Here is a 13,623-nt window from a genome sequence, read left to right on the forward strand (position 1 = left end):
TATTGGCTTTTATCTTCAGTCTACACTACTAGTGAGGTTTTACCTTTCTGTATATTTTATGGTTAAAAATAGAAAAAAATTCCAGTTTTGTGTTAAATAAATGTGAGTTTTTAAAGTCAATAAACTAAGTATAAGAATCCACTATTACAGTCACAGAGCACAAAAACACCGTAAATATTGTAAAGATAATGATTTAGAAGAAAGAAAATTTTCACGAATTTGAACTCTAATTGCTGACATATCACGCTTTGAAGCTATAGATTTTTTATTAACTTTCAACTATTTTAAGCATTTATAAATTCAGAATTCTATACCCATAACGAATTGTAATAACTTATAGTATCCTTAAATAGTAACTTGTTTAAAATAAAATCAATTTTATTACAAAAGTAGATACATAATTAAAATTATTTACTGTCATTCGGTGATAATCTATTGGAAGGAGATATCAGTATTTCATTTTTATTTATAAAATATTCAAGGTTTGTTTCTCTCAAAGAATACTTTGGTATGCTTTCTACCTTGCATATCAATATTTACGGATAATAATCAACTTACAAACACAAACTGTAATATTTAAATACTGTTATCTCTGTTAAGCTAACAAAGCTGCAACATTTCGCTTATAGCCTGAACGGAAAATAATAAATGTTCTTAATAATTGAAAGAGGACAATACATTTCGTTCCTACATGCATTCCGATGCATTCCGATATTCCATGCATTCCGATATTGAAAGCTAATAACTTACTATTGCTGCTATCGATTTTGGGGGCTGCTAGAACAGTTTCCAAACAATTTTCAAATGCTTCTGCTGTTTGAGGATCAGAATAAGGAGTCTTTTCAAGAGTAGTAAGCTCCTGAATGACTTGAAACAAAAGATCAGGATCACTTGACTGGAAAACAAAGAAATGATATGAATAGATATTTCAAAATGTTATTGTAAAATAAATGATGAATTTCCAATATAAATATTATTAAAGTACCTGATTATACATCAAATAGTTTACTACTGTAATAAGAACAATACGAGAGATAAACCGACTAAACAATTAAGCATATTATCATAATTTGGCTATTTTAATAATTAACCTCTCTAAAGGCAATGAAAGTATAAATAAGCTAAAAAAATAAATCTTTATAATGTACGTATTTACACGTGCACAGCTACTTAATATGCTTTTACCTCAAACGTTCGATATCATTGTTACTTGCATGCCAACAATGGCTTCAATACAGGAAAAGAAAAATATCCAATCAACACGACATTCTAATTCGTAGCCATTACAGCTGGTATATGTGCCGAAAGTTTAAAAAAAATAAAATTCTAACACATAATTTTTATATCTGTCTCAGTTTATGTCTGTGTGTCTATCGATATCTTTAATAGCCGATGCACTTTTGATGCCCATTGAGAAACCGCGTTACTCTGAAAATAAAAACACTGTGATAAGAGATAGGACAAATTCTTTTAATTTAACGGTAGCTAAAGAAAAGTTGGCATTCATATCTTTTCAACAGAAACTTGTTCGGAATACGGTATAATAGAAAATATCTCATACTTTAATACTAGATATAATTTCGTTATCTAAAATGCGCAATAATGTGCTGCTACAATTTATTAACATCTTAAAACCGATCACAATTCTTAATTTACGCTAATTTGTAGATCGCAAAAATGACATTAAACTAAACATGGTTGTTTTCATGGTGAAACTGTTTGAATTTCCTGAAATTACCTTTAAGTATTCCCATCATTAGTTTGAATTCAATATATATTTCAGCTTCATCTTCCTTTTCTTCACCTTTAAAATGAATGTTCTCTGTTCGTAATTTTCAGGTTACTGGTCGTGGCTACAAGTGGCCGAGTGGTTAACGCTAGTAGCTATTGTCCTGGTAAAGTTCATAGCCAACGGGTTGGCTCTATGTTGAATACAAGATAGTTCTCACCACCAAAGCATACTTCCTAAAATAAATAACCTCGCGTGCTTTATTATGATTGTTAAATAAATTAACCAGCTTTTAATAATCGCATATCTTTTATTAATTCAATGAAATGTAAATGCAAGAAAAGCTTATTCGAGGGCTCAAGCAGAACTCTATACGCTACTATAAATTAAGTGTAGCCGACAGACCAGCTGTCCGGTAATACTTTGACAGATTATTGCTCTCATCACATTCCTACAATATACGTGAAATTTCAAAATTAATGGGATTTAATGCTACTTTATGCTTTATTATTACTTTTACTCTTCTTTATCAATTAGATCGAGTGGTTTCAACACATTAAATTTTACGATAGGGCTATAGGATAGGTGTTTGCAAATAATTTTTATTCCCAGAATAAACATTGCTCCCTCTCCTTAATATGATTGATTTTGGTGTTCCAATTTCAGTGTTTAAATTGATTGCTGTCACGTATTTCTCGTTCTTCACGCTTGAAGCGTTTAGCAACTTTACATTCAAAATTTCTTAGCAAGAAACATACCTTTCTAAAATATATCTTTTACATCAGTTTCCTCAGAATGAAAGGCACGAAGTTAATATTTTAAAATAAGTTCTTTTTATGCCAATATTCAACTAGTATATTAGAGTTAGCTAGAACGGTCTGTCTTAAATCCTTTACAATAACATTCAGAATTTTAAACTCTTTTTAAATTTTTTAATACTAAACGAATCATTAGTGTTTCACTATCAACAAAAGAAAAACTCAAAAGGCGAAGTCAAGTTTTAAATTACAAGCTAACAAAAAATGAAGTAGACGTTAAGATTTATTTAATCTGTTCAACAATATGTGTAACCGCCCAAGAAACAACCATAAGTGAACTGTACAGTTCCGGGGCAAATTAAGTATAAATACAAGATTAAATTTCGACTCGCACGTCTCGTTCATTGATAAACTTTACCCAAATAATGAAGCAAAAGACTGATAATGCGATATTTTTATTCTTTGAGCATCCTTGTTTAATTCCCCAATGTTTTTCCAAAGGGTATTTATGCACAAGGGGATGGGATTTTCTAAGAAAAACCCAGCATTGAGAGTTAGTAGGCAAAACAAGTCACGTCGTTTTGTATATTTTACCTATTTCGGAACCATATTTCTATATTACATTTGAAAAGTTGAGTTTTTTTGCAGTCCAAATCCTTATCGATATCATCTTGTACATCATGAATTGTTTTTAATATTTTTTATTAAATCTCTTCTTGCATTTTATTACATGTACAACGTTTTATTGCACATCATTAATGTTTCCCGCTGAAATCTTTCTCGTTTGTCCATTTGTTGAAATTTTACACAAAGAGATCGAAAACAGACGGGCATCGAATAAACCTATACTATAAATTGGATTGCTACTGTTATAATTGCATCATCTGTATATAGCACTTTAGATTATTAACAGCGAGCATACGCACCATCTGTTCATACACATACCGTATCTTTGAAAAAGATTATGGCTTCCGCGTTCACCCGCCAAAATATTGCCTTTTTGCATGACAGTAACTTAAAGATCTACGCAAATTTAACAGTCACAATTTTTTAAGGAATTTCTGGCATACACTGGCAGACCAAACGAGGAACATTAGAACGGCAGTTAACAGCATCAATGTACAGGTGCTCCACAAGGTATTTTCAAACAGGGTGAAAAGTACAGACATAGTTTGATGTTCCATTTATATGATGTAGGTGGTGAACACTAGTAAGGGGTATTGGATGTCTTGTAATTTGTGTATTAAATCAGCAAACTTTTCTTACTGTGATGTCCGTGACATTTCTATCACACTGTAGCATGCAATATCCTACAAATTCTTCATTTGGCAAATTTGCTATTTTCAAACAAATAACCATAAAATTGCTAATTTTAGTGAATATTTTACAAGGAATTACCCTAAACATGATAAATTCAAACGCTGAAAGCTTACTTCTTACTCAAGGTGAACCGTTTAATGGTGAAAACAATTTCCAGAAAACGACAGAACATTTGGAATGAAATTGTTCATGCGTATTTTTTGTCTGAGACTACCTATTTAGAAAATTAAAGCTTAATTATTCAACGGAAAAACGCGATTTATTTTCTCAGATCATAACTTTTTATATGAGATAAAATTTGTTGCAGACAATACTCGAAAAACAAAATGAAAGATGTCGTGCAATATCTTTATAAAATAATTTTTTCCCAAGCGTAAATAAAAATAAAAGACAAATAATTAAGTAATTAACGCATTGAAAAGACAGCTAATTCTTTTGTACACCAAGATTACTGCCTCTGATGCCATCATCGTTTACTCATAAAAACGTCTGACGTACCCATTATGTCTTTTATGGCGACATTTTCAAGCCTCTTCAGTTTAACTAATGTAAAATAAGCCATGTAGGCAAATGTTGTCTCAAACTCAGCATGAATATTTCAGATTAAAAAAAAAACCTTTTATATTTAAATTGACAGTAAGTAATACTTTAACGAGAATTTTTAAAAATTCTCGCTACGTTTCAGGTTATTAAAAGACAAGTATGCTATTAAGATTATAATTAGTATAACAAACGTTCTACATAGGGTTTTGACCAAATTAATTAGGAATTTCAAATGTTATTTTAAAAACTTTTATTTCTTGCTATCAGATAACTATATGTTTACCTTTCAATGTGTATCTCTCATATTACCGTAGGAAACAATCAGCATTCGTTCTAATATAACTATCAAACAGTAAAACTCTATACAGAATAGCAGTAAAGAGAGAGTAAAAAATAAATAAGAAATAATGAAAGACAATGGTCAGCTTATTTTTTCATTTCTTTAAATTATTGATATTGGTGTATCTGATTTTATTCAATAAATTACATTACTTTGGTAAATTGCATTATTTTTCAGTGCATAAAAATTTGATTGCCTAAAGAAAGTAAATATGGAAGAGATTATGATTTGTATCTTACGTAATCTTATTTGCCTTACTTAAGGTACTTTATTTTACATTTCAGTGCATATAAAATAGCGTACCTTGGTGGTAATTTCAACAACATCATCTTCATTTCTTTAGGATGTTTAAACACTTCATTTAAACGCACGATTTCTGGACATTAGATTCTTTAATAAAATTTGAAAACTATTAGGAGCCACATAGGCAATTAAGCTTTAGCAGTTTAAGCTTTATCATAAATTTAAAAAAAAATTCAAATAAGATAATTATTACATGGAAAAATAGATATATACATATACTACTTGCCTGTATATATATGTATAATGATTAAACACAAAGTAAAATGCATTCCCGACCTAATCCATTTATGCGCTACAACTGGTGATGATATTTTAAAATAAGAATAAAACATTTAAATCCATTCCATACTCAGCTAGGAGCAAACCATTAGAAAATATAATCAGAAACACGGTGACAAATTGCGTGAAAGGATCCAAAACCAGTGTACATCAAAAATCGAAATAGTAAAAAGAGAAATGATATTTCGCTTCAAAGGCGATATTAGATGAAAAAAGTCACTAAAAATAACTTTATATTACAACTGTTCAATTATAATTAGCTTCCCATGTCTTTCAACCAATTTGAACTAGAAATTGAGAAGATTTAGAATTCCGATGGAGAAGCTACGGAAGTTTTAAATTTCCTAAGTGTATAATTATTCAAGTACCAAAAGATTTCTCTGAAGAGTCAGTTAATTGGGACTTTTTCAAGTCTTAAGATTTGTTTTTATACTAGAAGAAATTTAATAATAGTAAGCATAATGTCTAGACATTAGGTTGAAAGATTTCAGTTTTATTACTTCTGACTCTGAAGTACATTTCTTGCTGTCATCAAATTTGAAAATGTTATTATTATAAGCAGAGGGGTCATTGTTTGACAATAACCAAGGAAAAACGTTTCCAATATTCAATTATGACTGATTCTGTCTCAGCTCATGTCTGAGTTGTGTGAGCTCATGCGGTAAATCTAAAATTAGAAAAATTCAATCTGCATAATATACTATTTTACTTTAAATAACTTCTACAGATAGCAAGTAAATAGTAATACATTGAAATACTAAAAGTAATGACTTATTGCTTTCTTCCTTAAATCTGCAAAAGTAACTAACAAATCTAAAGAATGGTCCAACAGGAAATTTCATATAATGATTACAACGCGGAATACGCTACGGAAACATTGAATGGTGCTTTTACGTGGTCTACTGTCAACTTCATTGTATGCAGTATTTTCGCATTCCTAGCACATAAAATTTCTAATTTACATTATACGTTAATACTTCATTTGTTTGTTTAATTTTACACCCTGAATTTAAGTATATTTTCCTGAATGCTCAAAGAAACACTTTTCATGTTCGACTGAGATACGGCCATGTTTCCTAGAACACAAGTATTTAACATCTTTGACGAGAAAATACATTCTAATAAGTCTGGTTTCCTAGGTTTTGTTTAAATGGTCTCTTTTTAATGCATTAGTAATGATTTTAAATATATTACGTAAGAATGCTAGTCATCATTCAAATAATTCTTTACAATTGCTCAGGGTGCAGACATTTTACACAGAACACGTATTTACCAAATAAAACGCATTCTTCTAGTAGGTAATCAGCAGAGGTATTTAAATTACGATTTACCTAAATATTTAGAACGATAAATATATTTCTTAACGCATAAACCGACAAGATCAACTTCTTCAATTAACATCTCAAAATCAAAACGAGTTGGCGATTTCTAGACCCATTAGTCAGCGTAGGTTAGGAAAAAAGAAAACACTTCCACACACACACACACACAAAGCAAAATCAGCTAATACGTAAAACTGCGAAAAGATATGACTACGTTAATAATATACTGGAGCTTGTTGTATAAATGATACGTTAAAAGGAGAGACGAAAAGTTTTGGTTTCTTTCATATCTGAATAATGTTATTTCTTAAATGTATGTTGTATACATATGATGAAAAAAATTAATATGAGAAATTATAGTGAAACGGATATTTATATAAAAATTAAAAATTCTCATTATTGAAACATGCATTCCCCCCCCCCACAAAATAATTTTACTTCAGAAAATATCAATTTCCTATTTCAAACTTTTCCAAATACATTCAGAAATTTGAGATTTTGTACTTAATTTTGTTTTAAATCGCACGGTGTGGACTCATGCATAAAAATCATGAAAGAAACTGAACTGACAAGGATCGGATTCAAACGGAACTGATAAGCAAATTTTTGGTTTTAAATGTGGCACTTCCAGAGCAAAACATAGATTACAAACAAAATTAAATTTACAATTAAATTTGTAATTTAGGCAAATTCATCTGGTAATGTTAATTTGTTTTAGATCAGTATATTCGTTGTCATAAAAATATACTTTATATTATGTCTAACACTTTCGATTAGTTAGATCAGTTGTTTTCAGCTTTTTTTGCTCCACGCACCCCTTTCACATTTGCTAGAACATCCCCCTCCTTTCCCAGATTCGAAAAGTAGATATATACGTATTTCGATTTGGACAATGTTTTGACATGTCTTTATAAATTAAACAACAAAAAGGTATAGAAAATATTGATAAATATCAAAACTTGAATAAAAGTAATTTTACATATTAGTAAACTAAAACTAAATAATTAACAGGTACACAAAAAGCCTACCACATCCCTCCACTAAAACTATAAAATCCCTCCCAAACACCCTAGAGAGGAATTACCTCCTCGTGGTATCAGGTTCAGTGTTCCGCCTTACTTACTTTGGGAACATTCAAGAACCTGACTCGGAACAGGGAGCTTACTAAAGCTATGTTCAATAAATGTGGGAAGTAGACAAGATACACAGGAAGGGTATACGAAACCCTTTATTTTTCACTCTTTACAATGATTTCCGGACTTCGGAATACAGAGACCAACTACTTGTGGTCTGAACGTAAGAATATAAATATATAACTAAACTCTAACTTAAATTTGGAATAATAAACGTGGAAGATTGACCTTATATTAACAGGAAGCCGTATGTAGTACAGAGAACTGTTAACACTACAATACGTTTAAAATTATCAAGAGGATTACACCTCTGGCCTGGAAGGCAACCAGCAACCGAGTAAAACTGCTAAGGCAAGCGGCCTGCTTCTACTAACTCCTTCATCTCTCTTTTGCTTGGCAAAAAGCCACAACTTAAGTACTTGGCGTTCGCAAGACAAATTTGCATAAATAAGTTAAAGCTTTTAATTCTGGCCGGAAGTAGAAAATAAGAAGTGATAGTAAAGATTTAAAATAAAATAAACGTTAGTAAAACTTAAGATACTTACATACTTCCCGCCAGAGTTAATTAGTTTGAAACTGAGGTCTAAAACGACCTTGTTGAAAACTTTTAGCTCTAGAATCTAACGCGAGGCCAATCTTTTACAAACATTTCTCACTAGAAACTAGAAATTAAAAAAAAAAATTGTTTTTACATTATCAGCTCCATGGACAATTACTTTTCATTTGTACTGCATCTAAACAGGAGCTTTTAGTTGAAATCTGGTTCCTTCCAGAGATCTGGAAGGAAAACTAGTTTAATGAAATGTTACACAATTAAATGGCAAGTCACGTGAATATTTATATTTCTCTTAACATTCTTATTTCATTCATGACTTTATTTTAATTATCTCTCCCCGTGCTCTCTGACATGTGTTGTAAAAGAAAACACGAAACACGAATGTTTTTATGTATTACAAGTGTTCAACACTGCCGCCTACAATCAAAACACTAACGTGTTAAAATTCAACATAACAAGACCTCGTAACACACCTTATCTTCATCTCTTAACCCTGAGGTACTATTCTGAAAGTGGCTAACTCTGAAGTGTAGCGTCAGAGAGCCTAACTACATTCATTCAACCTTTAACACATATTCACAATAATTTGGCCTTTTTACAGTCACACAAATAAGTTTAAAATTTTTGGCATTACTTTCACTTTTACCATATCACAGTATTTCTTAACATTTAAAATAACAGTTCACATTGCATACAAGGACATATTAACATGCCGTTAATTTTACGCAATTTAAAACATACATTAGTAGTACATTGTTAACTTCTATTCTTTTCAAATCAAGTGCCAATTCTTCTACATTGTTAACTTCTATTCTTTTCCAAGCAAGTGCCAATTCTTCTACATTGAAATACTACATTTCAAAAGTCTTTCAGACTAAAACTTCTTTCTTGTCAGAATGTTTTAAATAAAATTTATACAATAACTTTTACAATATTCAAGTATTTACACATTCCTATTATACATCAACTTTAGTTTTACGCGCGAGTAATTGAAAAACATAATACCAAAATAGGTAACAACTCATTTCTAGCCTTTTTGGCGATAAAGGTAGACCTCACATGATGTAAAACGTCTTGAAATCTGCCACTTGCAGTAAGAATGAAAGATTAACTTATGTTTGCAAAGTAACATAAAGTTTTACTTATCTTTGTGATATTCGGACATTCTTTTCTCTGCCCAGTCCTGGAAGGTAGCGAAGATTCGTGTTTGATTTATCCTCCTTCTTGTGCGGGCTCGCCCTTCAGTTCCTTCCTCTAGGAGCTTTCTTTTCCCTCCAGTTCGGTCACCCTTGAATACCTTCTTTTTCGCCTCTGCCTGTGGTCTTGGCCGTTTGATGGCAGCTGGTCTTGGCGGAACCGGGACACTTCTCCCTCGTTCCTGCTTGGATCTCGTTGCTGGCCGTTCAGATTTTCCTTGTATCTTTTCCTCCGCCGCTGGTGGTCCTTCCGCAATTCGGCGACATTTGCTGCGTAGAGTCCTGTCCGATGAGTAGATCTTCCGTTTGGGAGCCGGGTTTTAGTTGCCGTTATTTCTCCTGGCTCTCTTTGCATTCGTCGTACTTCTCCCTTCTTCATTCTGGGGGTGGTCGTGCGCTCTCTTTTCTGGTGGGTTGAACGGCTTCTTTTCTTGTTACCTTCAAATTTCCAACGGGGAAACTTTCTTTTCAATTGCTCCTGCCTCCTAATGGCTTGCCCTTGTACTTGTCGTTGCGGAGTATGTTTCACCATTCCTGGCTTTTAACACCACTACAGCGTGAGTTATTTTTTCTATGACATATGGTCCTTCAAATCGTGGAAAAAATTTGGCAGTTTTATCTTCTGGTGCTGAAGAAAGTGAATGCTTAATTTTTATTACTTCATCCCATACTTTATAAGTTACTCCCCGTCGTTTCAAGTCATAATAGAGCTTTTGTTTTCTCTGTGCTACTTCAGTATTCTTTTTTACTTCTTTAATTAGTTTTTCTATATCACCCATTTTAAATTCTGGGGCTCTTTGTTGCACATAAAATAATTTATCTAACGGCGTTATAATCTTTCTGCCTAAAAATAACTCAGCAGGAGTTTTGCCCGTTGTATCATGTTTTGCGGTCCTAAGGGCGAAAGCAAATTCATTGACATAGTTCTCCCAGCTGTTATGAAAATTTTTAACATAACTACGGATAATTTTCACTATATTTCTATTGAGCCGTTTCGCTATATTTGATTGCGGCCAATACGGGACCATTTTTAAATGACGTATGCCCAGTTTTTGGCACATGTCTTCAAATACATTACTTACAAATTGAGGACCATTATCCGATATAACTTTTAGGGGCGCCCCGTATTTTAAAATATATTTATTTAAAATAGAATCAGTAACTAATTTCGCGGAGGCTCGTTTTAAGGGAACAATTTCGGTCCACTTACTAAAATGATCAACCATAACAAGGAGATAGCGACTTTTATTTAACTAACTTTTTGGGAAAGGGCCCAATAAATCGATGCCAATTATTTCATTTGGAAATTCGGATTTAATACTATTTAGAAACCCGGCCGGGAGGAAATTAATATAATTAACTGCTTTACATGTTGGGCAGGAATGGACATACGCCCTTGTTAACTTTTGCAGTTCAGGAAAATAGACTGCCTCGCGTACGCGTTGGATAGTTTTTCGAATACCAGCATGAGAAGCTAAAGGGCTGTCATGGAGCTCCTGCAGGATATTTAATCTAAGACTAGCTGCGATAACAGGTCGAAATTCCTTGTTGGAATTCGTAGTTTTTGTATAGAATAATAGACCATCTATTAGTTCGTAATGGGTCGCCCTATTTCTTATCGCCACAATATCTTGGTGGCTAAAATTTTCAGGATCATTTAAATACTCATAAATGCTTCCAAACTCAGGATCCTTACCCAGTTCGGTTATTACAGTTTCTCGGGAATTTATTGTACATGCTGTGAGCATTGCCACCTTTACAGTATTACCTTCTTCATCTATTTTAATTCTAAATAGGGCATCTGCTACGATATTTTCCTTTCCGGGGGTATGCTTGATTACCAGATTATATTCTTGTAGCTTGAGTGCCCATCTTATTAACCTTGGGGATGAGTTTTTCCCTGAGTACAATCTAGTTACCGCCGCATGATCAGAGTACACTGTTATTGGCGCCTTTCCAAAATAGACTCGGAACTTTTGCACTGCTAACAGAAATGCAAGTGCCTCTCTCTCAGTCGCGGAATAGTTTCTTTGTGTTTGATTTAAAGTTCGGCTAAAAAATGCCACGGGCTGCTGATTTTGCGAAAGTACCGCTCCTACCGCATAATCCGAAGCATCCGCTGAAATTTCTAAATTCTCATCCTTTTCAGGAAATTTCAACACAGGGGCTTGCGTTAATGCTTGCTTTAATTTTTCGAAAGCACTATTGGCTTCGGCCGTCCACGAGAATCTTGCCTTTTTCCTTTTTAATTTTAACAATGGCTCAGCGATAGCTGCAAAATGTTTTATAAAGGACCTATAATATGAACAAAGTCCTAGAAAAGAAGAGAGCTTCTTTGCCGTGTTCGGAGTCGGATACTTTTGTACAGCGATTATTTTTGATTCGTCTGTCTCTATTCCTTTCTGAGATATTTTGTAACCTAAATATTTTAATTCAGGGGCTGCAAATTTGCACTTTTCGACATTAACTTTTAGACCGGCCTCATTTAATATAGGAAATACCTGTCTTAAATCCTGTACATGTTGGTCGAGATTATCACTAGTAATAATGATATCGTCTAAATAGATAAATGTGGACTTTCCAAGAACAGGCCTTAACACAATGTCCATACATCGCTGAAATGTTGCCGGTGCCCCTGAAAGGCCAAACGGCATACGCAAAAATGCATAAGTGTCAGACTTGGTTATAAAAGCAGTCTTAGGCACGTCCTCCGGTCTAATCCCTATTTGAAAATAACCAGTCGCACCCTCTCGTCAGCAGTCAGTTCCGCACCCTCTCGTCAGCAGAAATCCGTTTTAGTTTGAATTATTTTTCATTTCCGTGCTTTCCTTCTTTTTCCACTGGCTTTGAGACTTTTTTCCTGGATCGCTATTGAAATGTCGACGTTCGCCGGCTGTTTTTGAATGCTCGAGTTTCCTTGCCAACTGATTCGCTTTGCTTCCGTAGCCGTGTGCTTGAGTTTGCTGTAGTCTTGGCGCACCAAATTGATTTCGCTGTTGATATTGGCGTCTTCTTTCAATGTGCGCCGTTCTTCTACTTTCAAACTAGATTGCTTGCTCAAATAACTTTTCCAGTGTAGTCGGATTTCTTAATTCAATAAAGTCCAGCAATTGGGGCAGTAACCTCGGCAAAATCACTTGAATTATCTCAGGATCCGGACGGTTTCCATACAAGAGTTTGAAGACGTGAATTTTTCTTAAAATAAAGCTTGAGAGATTTTCGATTCTTTGCTGATATATACTAAAAAGTTCCGTTTCTAATTTCGCACGATCCCTTACAACAGGGAAGGCTTTTACTAGGGCAGTCTTGAAATTCTCGTAAGTATAGGTGGGACTTCCTGCTTGACCCAAGAGACTTCTGCCTATACATTTGAACCAGTTAAGCGCTTGGCCCCTCAAAGCGCTGGTAGCTAAGGTAACTTTTTGAAACTCGTGCACGGGGTAGAGCATGAAGTGGTCATCCAATTTTTCCAAAAAACTGGTTACCGGTGAGTTTCCATTAAATGTTGCTTCTGGTTTCATCGAAGCGCGCATGGTCTGGACGATGTAACCAAATCCTTCCAGGGCGGCAGCTGGCATTTCTGGATTCTGAGCCGCTTCTGCAGGCAGCACAGGTTCTTCTTGAAACTCGGCCATGGTTATTCTTCTTCGTTGGGCGTCACTATCAGGTTCAATGTTCCGTCTTACTTTCTTCGGGAACATGCAAGGACCTGACTCGGAACAGAGAACTTACTAAAGCTATGTTCAATAACTGTGGGAAGTAGACAGGATACACAAGAAGGGTATACAAAACCCTTTATTTTTCTCTATTTACAATAACTTCCGTACCTCGGAATACAAAGACCCACTACTTGTGGTCTAAACGTAACAATATAAAAATAAAACTAAACTCTAATTTAACTTTAAAATAATAACCGTGGAAGATTGGCCTTACATTAACAGGAAGCCGTATGTAGTACAGAGAACTGTGAACACTACAATATGTTTAAAGTTATCAAGAGGAGTAAACCTCTGGCATGGAAGGCAACCAGCAACTGAGTAAAACTTCTAAGGTAAGCGGCCTGCTTCGACTAACTGCTTTCTCTCTCTCGCTTGGCAAAAAGCCACAACTTAAATACTTGGCATTCGGCAGACAAACTTTGCAT

The 13,623-nt window shown here is 33.8% G+C and overlaps 1 protein-coding gene across 2 annotated transcripts in view; it reads right to left on the minus strand.

The window, feature by feature from the left end:
• The window catches only part of LOC118181155 (calcitonin gene-related peptide type 1 receptor-like), a 374,571-nt gene that overhangs the window by 275,695 nt on the left and 85,253 nt on the right, over positions 1–13,623 (minus strand). For both annotated transcript variants that reach the window (XM_085817333.1, XM_085817334.1), the window contains exon 5: positions 751–895. In XM_085817333.1, coding sequence (XP_085673459.1) covers positions 751–895 — 145 coding nt within the window. The remainder of the gene's footprint in view (positions 1–750; positions 896–13,623) is intronic.

Source organism: Stegodyphus dumicola, chromosome 5 (assembly GCF_044657685.1).
Source record: "Stegodyphus dumicola isolate Sdum_Otavi_A_Nest chromosome 5, ASM4465768v1".
Lineage (NCBI taxonomy): Eukaryota > Metazoa > Arthropoda > Arachnida > Araneae > Eresidae > Stegodyphus > Stegodyphus dumicola.